Source organism: Acipenser ruthenus, chromosome 7 (assembly GCF_902713425.1).
Source record: "Acipenser ruthenus chromosome 7, fAciRut3.2 maternal haplotype, whole genome shotgun sequence".
In the NCBI taxonomy this organism is placed as follows: domain Eukaryota; kingdom Metazoa; phylum Chordata; class Actinopteri; order Acipenseriformes; family Acipenseridae; genus Acipenser; species Acipenser ruthenus.
Genome location: NC_081195.1, coordinates 46,680,258 through 46,696,862, shown reverse-complemented (window position 1 = coordinate 46,696,862; position 16,605 = coordinate 46,680,258). Strand labels below are relative to the sequence as shown.

The 16,605-nt window shown below is 38.2% G+C and overlaps 1 protein-coding gene across 16 annotated transcripts in view; it reads left to right on the top strand.

Moving 5' to 3' along the window:
- Positions 1-16,605, top strand: part of LOC117415248 (membrane-associated guanylate kinase, WW and PDZ domain-containing protein 2) — a 302,693-nt gene that overhangs the window by 195,441 nt on the left and 90,647 nt on the right. For all 16 annotated transcript variants that reach the window (XR_009329170.1, XR_009329171.1, XM_059027156.1 and 13 more), the window contains one exon: positions 1,144-1,359. Coding sequence is in view for 14 of the 16 variants with exons in the window: in XM_059027156.1 (XP_058883139.1) it covers positions 1,144-1,359 (216 nt within the window). In the remaining 2 variants the exon portion in view is untranslated. The remainder of the gene's footprint in view (positions 1-1,143; positions 1,360-16,605) is intronic.

Genomic DNA, 16,605 nt, shown 5'->3' with positions numbered 1-16,605 from the left:
AAGCCAAGGGTAAAGATACAAGCAGGAAGTCAGTGTGACATAGTGATGGGTTTTCTGGCTCCACCCCCCCTTGATTGTTGAATATAAATGTTCTGTGTCCCCAGGCACTGGTTGTGTTGAGGTGCACAAAGATACACAATGCTGAGTGGGTGTCACTAAAAAAATGCAAATTCCCAAGAGAGCTGTGCTATTCTATTCAGAGTGATTCTAAAAAAAATCACAATATAGCAGACCTCTGCACTAAAGTACTCTATGTGCTATTAAGTTCTGAAAATATCCATGCGCCATCAAATAAGTTACTGGAATAAGTCATTTAAGTGGGATTTTCCTTTCAACTGGTAACCATCGCTGGTTTTCAGTTCTGTAAGATATTCTGGGTGTGGGCATGTTTGTTGTTTGTTAGTCTTTAATACTTTTTTTTTATTTACAACATTCAAGATGTATCATGCAATAGCAAATCTTAGTATTACAAGAATTAAGAATAGATAATAGTCATATGTCAAATAGGAATTAAGATCCACCCAGACAAACATGAAAAGAAAATCTTCTATGATGTAAGACATAGTGAGGTGCACACCTTAGATATGTGGTCTAATCCAGCAGCAGACTCCTACTTTCGAGTCTGAAACAGTGTATTACCGAAGTATAGTCTCATTTATCCAAATGGATTAGAGTGATGGGCTTCTCGGATATGCATGAGTACCATTAGAGGTTTTCTGTAATCTAATTAGGTTTGCAGTGCCTGCATGATTGTAGTTCCAAGGTGCTTTGTACCCTTGTAAATACTTCCAGTGAAATGTGCCCTTCTTGCATTCTGCGTCGGCTTCAAATGTACATAAAATATTTGACAATAACAGAGATTTTTCAAGACAGAAGATTTTAAGTAAGTGAGACTTGACTGTACTTTCAGTTTTAAATAAATCTGGATATGTTGTTCTCTCAGGTGAGTTTGTGAGAATCTCCTACTAATATTGATATAATCTAAAGGCTCAAACAAGGCTTGAAAATGCTTGAGTTCAAATAAGAAATACGTTTTGATATGCCCATTGTACTTCTGTATGTAAAACTGCAATGGTAGGAGTGTAGACATACATTTTAATTGATTTTTTTTTTTTTCTGGTGGGGGGGTGGCGTCATTCACAGATAACTATTACGGTACTCCCAAACCACCTGCTGAACCAACCCCACTGTTGCTAAATGTAACAGACCAGATCCTGCCGGGCGCCAGACCAAGTGCCGAGGGGAAGCGGAAACGAAACAAGTCTGTGAGCAACATGGAGAAAGCCGGCATTGAGCCCCCAGAGGAGGAAGAGGAAGAGAGACCAGTCATCAACGGCAATGGCGTAGCAATAACTCCAGGTTAGAACTATGAGCTTTAATTCCGTAATTACACACAAGCAGCAGCATGTCATTGTTTTTCTGGTCAGATTTTTTAAAGTGTCTATCCAGCGAAAATATATATATTTTTTTACTTTCACCATATGTTCCCCGCGGGTCCCATGATCAAACCATTGGTAGTTGAACATTTTAATTGGTTAGTTTTTTTATTGAGCTTCATCCAGCCACTTCCTGGTTTAGAAAACTCGTCTCGGGAGACGCCGGCGGAAGTGACGCGTGAAGGGGAACGCAGCTGCCTCGTAACACTGTAAGTGTATAGCAGGCAAATTTGGAAATTTATCAGAGAATTTCGTTTGGTTTCTTATTGCGGAAAACTATAAGAAAGCGTAACATAGCTGAGGTAAGGGTCCCCAATAATTTGTTACTTGATATGGATGCAATGTATGTAGCCGGAGCGCTTTGAAATCGATCCTATATGAAGTATTTCATTTAAAAAAGCATAACAGTTTTTCTTGTAAATGTATTTTTTTACCTTTTAATACCTTGGCTGTTATTACAGAAATATGAAATTGAAGTTCGTCACTGTGTGTCTATTGTAATTTTTTTTCTGACTACTTGTGCAGAAGATCACATGATCAGATTACTTATCTTTACACCGTCATAGTACAGGTCATTGCATCTTCCCCACAGGGTAAACAGAAATCCACAAGTTTTACAAACAAATGTCTGCGATTAATTGTTAGTAGTATTATAAGTTATTTTATTTTTAACAGATCTTGCAAGAGTCTTGTAAAGATCACGAAAGCATAAATGCATAAGCATAGTGTAGAGGACACTACTGAATCAGAATCATTTCCTCCAGCAGGGTGTAGTGTAGGTGTAGAAAGATGTCAGATAGCAGTCCAAACACCGAAATAGAGAGATTGCCTTACAAAAGTGTGGGTAAGAGTACAATTTATCATGGTAGTAATACAGTAAAATTGTATAAAGGTACTTTCATAAAAACAAGATACCATCATAGTTCACAATCAGGGCACTTCCTGAGTTGCAGACATATGTTAGCACCCCCTGTCTGAACTCAAATAATGTACCTGCAATCTTTACTAGTACTTGCTAGGATGAATGAATGTTCAATAAACTTCAAAAACATATCACTGTTAAATAAGTATAGTTTAATTAACAATATGTTTTTTTGCAAACACTTGCTAGCTCCCTGCGTAGCCATGCTGTTTCTGTTCCATTTCCCTTCCCCTGCGCACGTCATATGGCAATGGGAGGAGTTCCCTAGCAACCACTGATGCAGGCTTCCTTACCAAAACACTGATTTAAAACTTAAAATTAGACTGTTTTCCAGCAATTTTGATTAAAAACGGAACATTGGAGTTTGTTTTGGGGTATGTAAACTAGTTATTTTTTATTAGTTGAACAAATCGCTGGAAGGACACTTTAAAATTAAGTTTGACATTCAAGCCAGTATTATTTCCCTTAAAAGGGGATTTTAATTTAATAATGTCATCCTTACTGGATTCATGGATTGATTGTACGGCAGACATGCATCTCTAATTGCTTTATTTTTTATGTGACAGACAAAACATATTTTCAAAACATTTTACAGTGTTCAAGTTACTATAAAATGTTATAGCTAACTTGAAATATGCAACTGTTCAAGAGCTGAAAACAAGTAAAAATGTATAATTAAGCAAATTATGAGAAGCCGTGGATTAAATGAAGATGAATTCAGAAATGTATCTGGAATTATCCACATTTTACAATGGTTGTTTCTGGATTTCTTACAGTATGCTTGCTAGATCATTTAGGTGGATTTACAGCCCTTGTCAAACAGATGCTTTACGGCTAACTTTACCATTTCTTAATGAAAAGAGCAAACGTAGGTTTTATTAAATTTAAACAAACTGTATTGCAGATCAATCACAGTAACTGAGTTTTTCAGGCTTCACTTGCAGGATTTGTAGACATTCTTATTCATTCGCAGCAAAGGGGCATTACATTATGGCTGAAATGGAAGAGTCCTCCCTTTGCGGTAGAATATAGCTGAATTTTGTGGGACCTAATTTTCATGTGAAATGAACACCATCAAAAGGTCATTGTCTATTTCTTGGTTAAATCAAATTGGCAGTGATTAACAGTAGCTGAAATTTTCCCAATCATATGTAGGTCATTTGTTCTAATTTCCTTTAATCAATATTGAATTGTATTAGTCTGAATCTAGTTTAATAAGGATTTATATATCACCATTACATTATGTTTTGACAAACAAAAGTCCAGGCGTGTGCTTTCTACAGTTTTTATTCGAACATTTCCTTATTAAGATGCATTTTGTAGCTTACTCTACAGTAGAGGTCCACATAAATGAGCATCATGCCGGCTCTATTTAGAAAAACCTGTTTGTTTTTCTCAGGGTGGTTCAAATCAGGTCACCCGGTCGCCAAATGCGACCTTCAATTTTCATAATGGCCAGTAGATTTTACCATAAAGTCGCCATGTTGGAGACTAAGCATTTACAGTATATACAACAGAACTTTGGTAATAAAGACTTTCTGCTTAACTGGCAGAATCTGCACCGCCCTGTTGATCTTGCAGAGCCAATCCTTTTGTGGAACCAGCCCCCTTTTCTTGTTTCCATATTAACGCACACCAGCCAGTCAAGTCAGCGTAGAAGAGCGGACATTATCAATCATTACGAATTAATTCTGCATTGTCTGCAGTTAGGAAGAGACGGCTATTGCCAACTCAAAGAAAATTAAAAAACTAAAAAACTTTTAAAAGCAAGTAGATTCCTCTCACCCCAACAACAGATGAAAGAAGGAGTGTTGAGGTGCCTGTGCTGCCTTACGGCACAGACGGGTTTTTAAAACACTACACAGGCCATTGAGTTTCGCTGGCTTGGCGGTTACAGCACAGGAATTATTATTTTTTTAATTCTCAAAATATCTCTTACTTAGCCTAAATAAAATGTCAAAGAAACTGAAGCAACATTCAAATCTATTACATTTGCATTTGGATTTGGAAAATCCACATCTGGCCAACTCCATGAAAATGAGAATGTAACAGAAGATGAGGAGTAGGAGCTAACAGTGTTGGTATTTAGCCAGCCTGTCTACTGACAGTAACTGAAAAAATTAAGAAATGTGTTCACTTCCCTGGATTTTTTTTTTATATAGTTATCTTCCCTGGCATTTGAGCAATATAGTTCTATTTTTTGGCATTTCTGTATATACTTTACTCACTGGCATTTTATGCACACAGAAAATAGTTCCCTGGCATTTATTGTATGTAGTTCCCTGGAATTTCATGGAGTTAGTTCCCTGGAATTTCATGGAGTTAGTTCTCTGGCACATTGATTGTATATAGTTCCCCTCCCACCATTTAAAGATAGTAAAAGAAACACCCATTACATGAAAACAAAGCATGCAAAAGCAATGTGTGTGCAACATATACATATCTCCTCATATTGTCCCTATTTGAAATTGTTGGCCACCATAAAAGTTCACTTGGCCACCAGGTTTTGAAAGCCACCAGCATACAAAGTGATTAGTCCCATCCTGGTTTTTCTCCAGCTTTTATTTTAATTTTTAAAATGCCTGTGAGGATGTTATCACCTCAATTGAATGCCGAGGCTTTGCAATGCCTTGGCATTGAATTCAGTTCAATTCAGATCTGTATTATTTAACCAGGATGAGAACCTGGAGGTCAGCAAGCAGAGGCAGAACACAAAACCAAGTACAATGAATTGATAATTACATTGTAAAAGTAATAATAAGGCATTGTAAATAAACATTATAAATGTTACAATTCGGTTTTAGCAAATCAAGACTCCTTGTTGCATTTATTTAGGTTAACTTAAAAAATGGGCCTAGATATATTTGATGGGTTGAGTGGTCTCATTTTAGAGTGGTACTGGTAGGTCAAGGGAAGGTTGTAGGCAGCATTAGTTATCTGTGGCAGGGCGATTACTCCCTTGTGTTAATGATTGTTGTGAAAGATGTGTGTAATTGCTGTGTGTTTTGAAGTGCGTGAGTATGCACAGCAGCTCTGCACTGTTTTGAGTGTTGATCTCAGTGCTACTACACTCAAGCGCTGATCAAGTGATACCAGTCTTTCAGGTAGGAAATCAGTTTTACTAGCAAGCCAGTTTAGAATTAGTTCTGTTTGTTTCAAAGATTACTGAAACCTTGTATAGTGTCCAGCAATTATAAAATGTTAAATCATGTAAGGGTGGACTGTTTTACTGGGCTTGTACATTATTAAGATCCCATTTCACTAGAGGACCCTATTGCTACAAGATCTGAGATGACACAATCAATGTATGTTCAGTTTGTAGAGGTGGTGCTGAAGTTAATTTGGGAATTCAAAATCTATACCTTTCCATTTTACCCATTCATTATTAAAGTGACTGGTCAGGCAAATGCATTTATCTTTTAAAGTACCAGCATATAATTCTAATAGGAACTTATAGGAAAACTGTAATTGGCTAACTAATTTATGTGGTATATTATTGCAGTAGATATCAAGTCAAGTGCAACATGTTTGTGTCTTCACTTGCTAAGAATATAATACTTGAATACTATCTGACAATATGAAGAGCACCAATGAATAAAAAAAGGTATGTTTCTGAAGCACGTATCATTAGTCTATTTCTTTGAGCAAATGCAGCAATTACAGTATCGCTATTTTTTTTTTTTTACGTAGTAAGCTTTGCCTGTGGTAGACTGTTTTATCACAATACACTCCCTCAGGACCAGCGCCATAAAAAATACCATGCAGCTCAGTCTCTTTACATTTGGAGACATCTAAGGATAAGTTCTGTATTAATACAGTCAGCACTCACATATCCAACCCTATAAAATGTTGACTTCAGCGACAGTTAAACGTATGTGACGCATATATTACCATTTTCACACAGAAATGCAACTACTGTGCCGTCTCTGAAACGTTTTAACGAGTGTGTAAAATACCCTTTCACACAGTATGAAATTGCGCAGTCTATGCCGGTGTAATACCAGCATAACCTTTTCACACATCGAAAGAGATCACGCGAGTACAACTTTCAAACCTGTCAATCAACAGATTGTTCTCATGCCAGCAACAGACTGTTCTCGTGCAATCTGAAACACTGACAAGACCTAACACATGTACGCAGTGCTTAATTTGTACAGAAAGAGGTGCTGGGGCGCAAGCAATGACAATAATACCAACCTTAAGAACCACACATTCAAAATCATAACACGTTTATTTGAGAGTATTGTACGTACTTGTGTTAGATGTTTACAATCACATATTCTACATCATATACAAAGTAGTAGTACGTGCAGAAAAATTAATTAAAGGCAACCGCTGGACAAATAATAAAAAATAAAAAAAAGCCTGTATACAGGTTTTGTTATGGTTTTGCATTTAAATGGTTTAAAAAACAAACAAATTAAAAGGCATTCAGAGGACTCCAAAAGGACGACATTGATGAAAAACCGCACCCCAATATGAACATTGGTTTGACCCACGGTTTGCACTATTATCAGCGATGTGTAGCAACAGAAGCCGCTGGTAGATTACAAAAATGATTAATTAAACTTAGGCTAGGTAGTTGTTAACTTAGTATGTTTTTATTCTCTAAATTTTATTCATTGAAAAAGGCAAGAGAACCAGATTGTTATTAATTTTATTGTTTTGGTTTAATATAATATAGCAGGCTAATGTTCCTATTGAAGTAGGCTACAATATTTTTTTTTCCATTAAAGTTGCTGTTGTTCTTTGTTGAAATTAATGTTCAGCTTTCATATTTTGTTGTGTACTACTCATTTAATCAAACCAAGAAGTGTAAGAAGTTGCTTGTATCGTTCATGATGTTTTTCAAATCAAGTAAGCTTATTTGTGTGTAAAAAACAACAATAGAGTTGCAGCCAGTGTCATCTTAATTAAAGGTACTCAAGCTGAAATATAAAGTAATTTGAAGTAGGCTACAAACATGGCAGCGGACTGTCTCTCTTTAGCGCGCACACAAGAACTTGCAGACTTAATGCAACTGTGTTGAGAATTTAAAGAGAAAGCATTTCATGAGATTTTTAAAGAGAGGTACCGGTGCTATGACTCTGCACGCCCAGAGGTTCTGGGGCTGTAACCCGGCAAGCCCCGGCACAAATTAAGCACTGCATGCACGCCCCTTACCTACCTACGCTACAGTGACATGGCATGTTGACTTTGAAACCACACCCACTATAGCGCTTCAGTGGCAGTGTAGCCTTTCACGAGGTGGTTCAGAGATGGCATAAAATATGACGGTTCTGTCGCGGTATAGGCAATTCACACAGACCTATAAGCCGCTTCAGTGGCGGTTCTGAGCCGTCATAACTCCTCTGTGTGAAAGCACCTTATGATTATTTCATTTTGGCCCGTTCCAGTCCTTGTCCGTTTTTTCAGGGAACACAAAAAACTATTAAAGGCATGACACCTTCTGTCAGACTACCTTTATTACCCCTTGATTGATTGATGTATGGCCCATAATCCTCGCCCCTTTGATTGATTGATGGTCCATAAGCCATGCCCTTTTGACTGATTGGACCCCTCCCCTTCTAGTGACATGTTTATCCCTGTCCGTCCTGTGGTGTATTTATCCCTGTCCCTTCCGGTGACAAATTTATCCCTGTCCCTTCTGGTGACGCAAAGAAACGTATACACCTGGCCAAAATATGTCTGCGGATGAGTCCCTCCTTCTGTTCAAGGCTAATTTTTAAACAGTATATTCCCATGAAACATGCCCGTTATGGGGTTAAACTATACAAACTGTGTGAGAGCTCCACTGGATACAATCAGAGTGTACACAGGGAAGGACTCTCAGATTGAGCCGCCTGGCTGCCCCCCATGGTTCCAGACCACTGAGAGAATTGTGTGGGATATGGTTTTCCCCTCCTAAACCTGGGCTACCGTTTTTACGTAGATCATTTCTACACAGGAATCCATCTGTTTAGGGCCTTGTACACATCCCAAACAATGGCTTGTGGCACAATAAGACCAAACAGGAAGGGATTTCCTCGTCCAATTGGTAGCCAAGAAACAGTGGCATGGCAAAACCATCTCTCTGCGCTGTGAGGAACTGCTGGCAATGAAATACAGATAAAAAAAAAAGATGTACCTCCTCACCACCATCCATAATGAGGTAACAATAGCAGTCCCTGTGCGAGGTACGGGCATGCACACAAACAAAACAAAGTGTGTTGTGGACTACAATAACAACATGGGAGGCGTAGATAAGTCAGACCAGATGCTGGAGCCGTATAATGCTTCTAGGAAGACCATGGTATGGTAGAAAAAACTTGGCATTTACATAGTCCAGATTTCTTTGTACAACAGCCATGTAGTGTACAGTACTCCAGAGAATCGGCTCACTTTTCTGGACTTTCAGACCTCTTTGATCTCAAGCCTCCTGTTTTGATGCACAACAAATGCCAGAGAATGAAAGAGTGGAAACAGTAGCAAGACTTAGTGAATGACATTTCATACGACTACTGCCACAGTCCGAGAAAAAAGCCAAGCCACAAAAACTGTGCCGTGTGTGTTTCCGCAAGGGCATGCGGAGGGATACGTGGTGCTACTGTCCCCGCTATCCCTCTCAGCCAGTGTTTTGAAAAATACCACACAGTACATGAGTACTGGACAGACTAAATAGACCCAAGTCACTTGTTTTTATGTCATGCAGCAACATTACCTTGGGCTCCAGAAGGATTATACCACTTGAAATTAGGGTGGGTACTATCTCAGTCTAGGGCCTGTAAACACCTGAAGAACTAAATAAAGGTGCACATATTTGGTATTTTTGAATTCGGGACACTCAGGACCATTCAAAACTACTGTCCTTTTAACAGTGGAACAAAAGCTGTCAGATTCACAGGCCAAAATATAAGGAAAAACAAGCGACTTTTGCAGTGGCATTACCTGAAATTGCAGAAGGATTATGGGTAACACAACATTGACATGCAAGGTCATGTTACCCATTTCTAAAATCCTTATTTTGTGTAGTTTTAAAAAATGTAGACTTATGTCAGTGTATCTCATTCTTTAGCGGCGTACTGGGCACATGAAATTGGAGTGGGTACTATGGACCGTGGGCAGCATATTTCGAAGTGGAAAAGTCAAAGTTGCCTGATGTCTGTCTAGAGCAAGTAAACCCCCCATAACCAACGAAAAGATGTACACATCGGCACAGGCACATCCAGCAGCATAAAAGATGTACACATCGGCAGAGGCACATCCAGCAGCTTAAAAGATGTACACATCGGCACAGGCACATCCAGCAGCATAAAAGATGTACACATCGGCAGAGGCACATCCAGCAGCTTAAAAGATGTACACATCGGCACAGGCACATCCAGCAGCTTAAAAGTTTCTACATTCTTACACCAAACATTAGCATTTTAGGGACTAAATATGATGCAGGTATAATACATTTTATGAAAAAGTAGCATTTTGTTTACAATAATAGCTGTATTTTTTGGTCACATGACCAAGTAAACCACAAACTTGGTACCAATAGAAACTTCAGAGTCTGGCAACAAAAACAATATATAGTTTGCCAGGGGTATCTAAAAAGGAACATATAGTAATTTTGATGTAAAACAGGCGAGTCCCAAAATCACAAAATGCCTGTAGCACAGGGTATCACCAGGGCCTCAGCAGAGAAGGGGTTAATATGCCTGTTTATAGATTTGTGTAAGTGCGAGATGTTAATATACATTTTATTATTATGGTGTGGGTTACTTTAGGTTTTTTAAAATGCTGGTTGTAGCTCTTGTGTTAACCAGGGACATGGATGCCTTAAAACATTTACAGTGAAAAAGGATGTCAAAATAAAAAAAAGAATGAATTATTTTTAATGTCTAACATTCGAAATCTACACAGCACAGCTTCACAATACATTTCTAAGCACTATCTCCCTGGAAAAGGCATCCGATCTGTGATCTGTAATTAAATAAAACATAAAATTGTCTCCCTGGAAAAAGCAGCCACTATGTGTTCTGCAAATAAACATAAAAAATATATACCTCTTCTTATGCAAGTTACACTCATGAAACATACAAAAAAGACTATTGTATATATTTATAAAAGAAAAAAGAATGAATTATTTTCAATGTCTAACGTTCTAAATCTACACAGCACAGCTTCACAATACATTTCTAAGCACGCCATCCTAACTAGTAGTATATTTGACAAAACAGCTTTCCTTAATGATAACATCTTTATTGTGTCTCTCGAAATGTCCGAAGGCATGGACCCATACTTGCATCCCCTGCACGAGCTGATTCAAAGTGATCTCTTTCACTGAAACCCGTAGAAAAACTGATTCAAAACCCGCAGCAGGGGCTTGCATGGAAAAAAGGGTGTTCCTTCCTGATACAAATCATTTTTTTTTCCCCCGAAAGATTTTAACATATCTATTGTTTGCAGCCACTGGTCCATGTCTTTCTAAAGGTCCTTTACCCCTCTCACACCCAGGCGTTTGTAGGCTAATATTCTCATTGTGTTGTTACGTCTGTGGTACAGAGACAAAATAAACAAGTCTAAACAAGTTTAAATTAATTTGAAAGCGCCAGCATTTTAATTAAATGCATAAATGTATTCACAAATTGGATAGTTCTATTTTTATGACACTGTTTTTGATGATGAAGTTTGGGGGTTGTGGTTGCTGTGCGTGTGCGTGTGAGGCATGTTAATATAACGTTTATGAAGGAGGGGATAGTGCTGTTGTTAACAGGGGTGCTTTGTAACCTTTAAAATGGATTTACAGTGCAAATAAGTGTACAATAAAAATTATTAAAACAAACCAGATAAAGACCAGATTACAACAGAAATAAAAAATAATTACTGAAATTGTATTTCTTGTAACTTCTTTTTAAACAAAAAAAGCCTTCATGGATCTTCAAACATATTAATTAATACTTAAAATAGCTATTTAAAGAAATACACAGTGGTCTTCCTGTTTTAAAACATGTTAAGCTGTTTATTTAAGTACTCTTACTGTAGCTACATTTTTCCTACGAAACGTATTGACAAAATCAAAATATTTTCTATTAGTTTGAATTTGAACTGTACCGTGTGCAGAATGGCAGTTGAGAAATGTGATACTGTTATAAATAATGTTAAATAGTTATGTTATGTGCTGGCTATGCAGGTTTTCAGCATGTCTCTGAATTTACTATTCATAATCCATAGTGAACTGTTAATCTGTTCTGTATTGGTGATACTTTATTAATACATTTGATTAACTCATCAGCTTTATATTAAATGGCAAAAGAAAAATAAATGTGAAGGATAACGTTCATGGAACTTGCCACTGTTAAATCTGTTTTGACCAAGTTAGCTAGTTGTAGTTCTACTTGGCTTCAACGTGCTCCTGCAATACAAGCTTACTGTATAGAGTTTGCAAGCAGCATCTATTACGTGTACACAAAACAAAACGTATTTTAATGATAAAAATGTGATTAAGAGTATACTAAGAATGTACATACCTGTGCTTCGCTATACAGGGACGGGTGATACTCTCGTGGGTGGGTGAAGAGGTGATGTATTCCCACCTCTAGCTGTGTTACCCGAATCCTGCATGTTCTGCACACTGGTTTTCCATCCTCAACTACAACCTCCCCTTCCAAAATATCACCAGATGGATGATTTTACATCATTTGCAAGCGGAAAAGAAGTCATTTCGTTACGTGGACGAGTTTGTTTACTATCTGACATTTTATTTTGCTTGTTGAGTTTCAACACAACTGTTTCCGATGTTGAACATCGCCGCTCTTATTTTATTTTATTTTTTTTTCATCAATTAGCTGAGACAGAAACACATGAACTACTTTCGAACGCTATGAAATGGTTGCGGTTTTATGGAAATCTATACCACGGTATACCGTGACATCCCTAATACAATTTTTTTTTGTTTTGTTTGAATGTAATTTCTTACAATGAAAACAATTAATGCATCAAGTAATGTCAGGGGCACTGGAACTAGGGGTGCTGGGGGTGCGGTAGCTTTGCTGGCTTTGCATGGCTTCCATCATATGCAGGGGTTACAGTTTTGTTCAATGGCTTTCAGCACCCCCACTTTAAAAATTGTTCCAGTGCCATTGAGTAATGTTGTGGGTGAGTGCTTGTGGTACCATAGTTGCTTTTTAACATTTAAAACATATACAATGAAAATGTAAAGCAAAAATATCTAAAGCATGTTAGAAAATGTAAAGAAAAAAGAATGCATTATGTTCTAGGTCTAAGGCTCGAAATCTACACAGCAGTTTCACATGTATTACATACAGCATTGTTACTAGTAATATATTTGACAAAACAGCTCTTTTTTAAAACTTTTACCGTGGGTCTCTCGGATCATCAATGGAGACGGCCGATCGACAGAATCATTGTTTCCCCTTCACGATCCCGTGTCAACAACGAGACCAGGGGGGTGTTGGTCCATCAACGGGGCGAAGGTTAAAATATCTCATTTGTGGGGGATCCCGAGTGGCGCATCCAGTAAAGGCGCTCCTCGTGGAGTGCAGGATGCGCTCTATAGTCTGGACGTCGCGAGTTCGAGTCCAGGCTATTCCTTTGCCGACCGAGGACGGGAGCTTCCAGGGGGCGGCTCACAATTGGCCGAGCGTCGCCTGGGGGGAGGGAGGGTTAGGTCGGCCAGGGTGTCCTCGGCACATCGCGCACCAGCGACCCCTGTAGTCTGGTTGGGCGCCTGCGGGCTTGCCTGTAAGCTGCCCGAGAGCTGCGTTGTCCTCCGACGCTGTAGCTCTTGGGTGGCTCCATGGTGAGTCCGCAGTGTGAAAAAAAGCGGTCGGCTGACTGCACACGCTTCGGAGGACTGTGTGTGTTCGTCTTCGCCCTCCCGAGTCAGCGCAGGGGTAGTAGTGGTGAGCTGAGCCTAAAAATAATTGGCCATTCTAAATTGGGAGAAAATAATAAAAATAATTGGCAACGACCTAAATTATTAAAAAAAATATATATATATCTCATTTGTTGAAGAATGGAGCAGATACATTAAGAATCGAAACTTATTGCAGGGTCACTGGGGAAAAGAAGATGTTCCTTCCTCATAAAAAGCTTTTGACGTGCAGAATTTTATATTAAAAAACTTGCTTTATATATAGTAATCGTTTACTGATTGATAAAAAATATAGTCTAGCACTCTTTTTTAGCAAATATACTATCTACTCACATCTTTGAAACAAGCAGTCAGTACACCACCTAGGCATGTTCATACCTCTCACCATCGAGTTTTCAGAATAAGGGGTCTTTTGTAAACTGAACTCACAGTTGCCTAAATTGAAGTGAAGACCTATAAGACAAAGGCATACAATTAGTCCACTTTATTACTTCCTTCTAATTTATTTTACAGTAAATGGGTCCACTGTAGTTGATTTTGCATGACAGCAAAGCATACACAAATGTCATTTTATTTTTCTACAAAGTCTCCCGTTTAATGTACTAAACAAAGCTGCATCCACACTGGACGCGAGCTATGCGAGCGAATAATTTAGAAGTCACTGCAGTCAAATGGGAGTGTCCACACCAGCAGCGTCGCTTTGAGAACATTGTGTCGTTAAAATAGAACCTGTTTCTATTTTTTTTTCGTTGCACAACTGCAATGAAACTGACCAATCAGAAGCAAGGTTAACACCCTTGACACCCGTCAAACACACACCTCAAAATACGTCACGCCTCAAAACAAGTTAAACATTTTATGTAGCACCAGTAGTAGTGGCTTGCAGGTGGTGCATTAGCAGCATCAAGACATTTTCTTTCCGATTATTTAAGTTGCATAAAAATAGGTTTATTAATATGCAAAAATAAACCGGACCATACATGCAGTGCATATATGCAGCATTTAAATGAATAAATAATAATAATAATAATAATAAATGAAAAATGTACACTTTTGCTGGCTTTTAAAAGTGACACAAAGGTCCTGCATTCACACAACTTGAACATGCGACCTAATTTTAAGCTATGGCTTTTTTTTGGTTTATTTGTTTGTTTGTTTTTATGGTAAATAACTTTTATTCACTAAATTGTTCTGTGGCACAAATCCGTGACATACAATGGCAACAATCAGTAATTTAAACAAACTTGCCATTTTACTTTAAACATTACAAATACGGCTGTGTGTAGTAATACTGAAAAACAGAAGCTAGAGATCTTAACATGTAAATAATTAAAGGTGTTTTAAGAGCCGTCTTTACAAAGACAGGAAATTCCCTCAATAAATGTTTTAAGGCATTCATGTCCATCTAAAAAACCTAAAGTAACCCACACCATAATAATAAAATGTATATTAACATCTCACACTCACACAAATCAACCTATCTAGAAACAGGCATATTAAACAAACAGAGTTGGTCCTGTCAATCATAAAGGACGTAAGCGGGTGTGGATGGGATAAACGCACCACAGGATGCAGCGGGGAGAAACGCGTCACCGGAAGGGGCTGAGCCTGTCAATCAGTCAAAGGGGTGGGGCTTATGGGCCATAAACCAATCAACAGGACGGGCTTAGGGGTCATAAATCAATCAATCAAGGGGTAATAAAGACATTCTGACAGAAGGTGTCATGCCTTTACTTCTAAGATACAATGTCATAATTACATACTGTAGGTGAAAGGACTGTGTTTTAGAAGAAGTAGGCTTCCATTTAGATGTACTGTACTTGTTTTGTTGGTATAGTACTATAATTTCAACAGAAGAAGTATTTTCATTCAGAACTATATGATTCTGAAAATATCACTAGCCAAAAGAGACGACACAGGGACTGTAATACAGTACTTCATTTTAAATCTGGTACGTATTGTAGCAGTATGTAAAATTCCCCATTAAGGACCCAACAGCAAAATGAAATCAAAATGTTACCCATGCACAGAGCTGCGTAAAACGTAAAAAGCAATGCAATTTAGCAAAAGGTTTAAAAAAAAACCGACAGTTTCCAGAATTAAAACCGTATCCAAAGTCAGTATTTAAAATTGTAGAATATAGTGCTCAGTAAGGCACTAATGTCACATTTCATTTGCAAATGAAAATGCACAAAAGCAACTAAAGATAACAGATTTAGAAAAATACATCACAGTATCTAAAACTGTTCAGTGATTAACTGTTTTACATTACCGTAGCTTCTCTCCGTCTGCTTGGTGATATAAAAAATGTTTGTGAACGAGGTGAAACAAAAGAGCGCAGGGTTTATATCATGCAGTGGATAATAGTTCGAGAGGTAAATCAGAAGTGTGGAATTCATTTGGAATCCTAGCGAATGAAAATATTGAACATGTGACTGGATTCTTTGCTTGTAAAACCTGTCATTATGTCATACAGCCACAAAACTGGTACATCATCTCTGCGAAAGCCTAGCTGTAGCTCCCTTTAAACGGGTGGCACAATGTTAAAATATATCCAGACCACTAGAGAAAGTTACCACGCTGTATAGCCTATTGTGTAAACTCAGTCCGTGGAGAATGGTAGAGATATCTGTGTGTGAATGAGAGAGTCAGTTGACACAGGCAGTAGGTAAAGGACAAACACTTGCGGGTTTGGATCGGGTTGCAGGTCTTATTAAAGCGGGTAAGAAGACCGTGTTGCAATGACAGACATGTGTCTGTGTCGTATATCCGAATGCTGACTATACTATTTTAATCCACCCATTAGTAGTCGCAATTAAGGGATTTCACTGTTTGACATATTCTCCAGTTGTAGAGTGCCATTCTCACGCACTTACGAGCTGTTCAGCAACCACTCCTAGTTCAGTATTTTTTTACTGACTATGCTATAGTTATTATGCAAGCAGAAGTAATGCAAGCCAATGACTCTACTCACACTCTCCACAGTATATTGAATTTCAATAATACATTCAGGTTAGTAGAGGTCTGAATAGAATATGTTCCCAGATGAATATGCTAGGCAGCATCTGTCACCTGTCCATCTACAGCCAATCCTACAAGTGCTACTACAGTACATCACTTGTAAACAGTACAGCCAGACACAATAGTGCTTGTTTTTAAAATCAACAACCTCAGGTCATGGAACAAGAAATTATTTAATTGCTGCCAACAGGCTACTCGAAGAACCTCATTTATGACTAGTTCCCTCGTTTGATAGACTGTTTGAGACCCAGCATCCCTATGACCACCACTAATATCTTAGTTACACAGTATTTTGGCTGGGACTTTAAACTTTTAGTTAAATACCTTGTGCTGAGGGGTTATAGTACAGTGAGCAAAAGTAA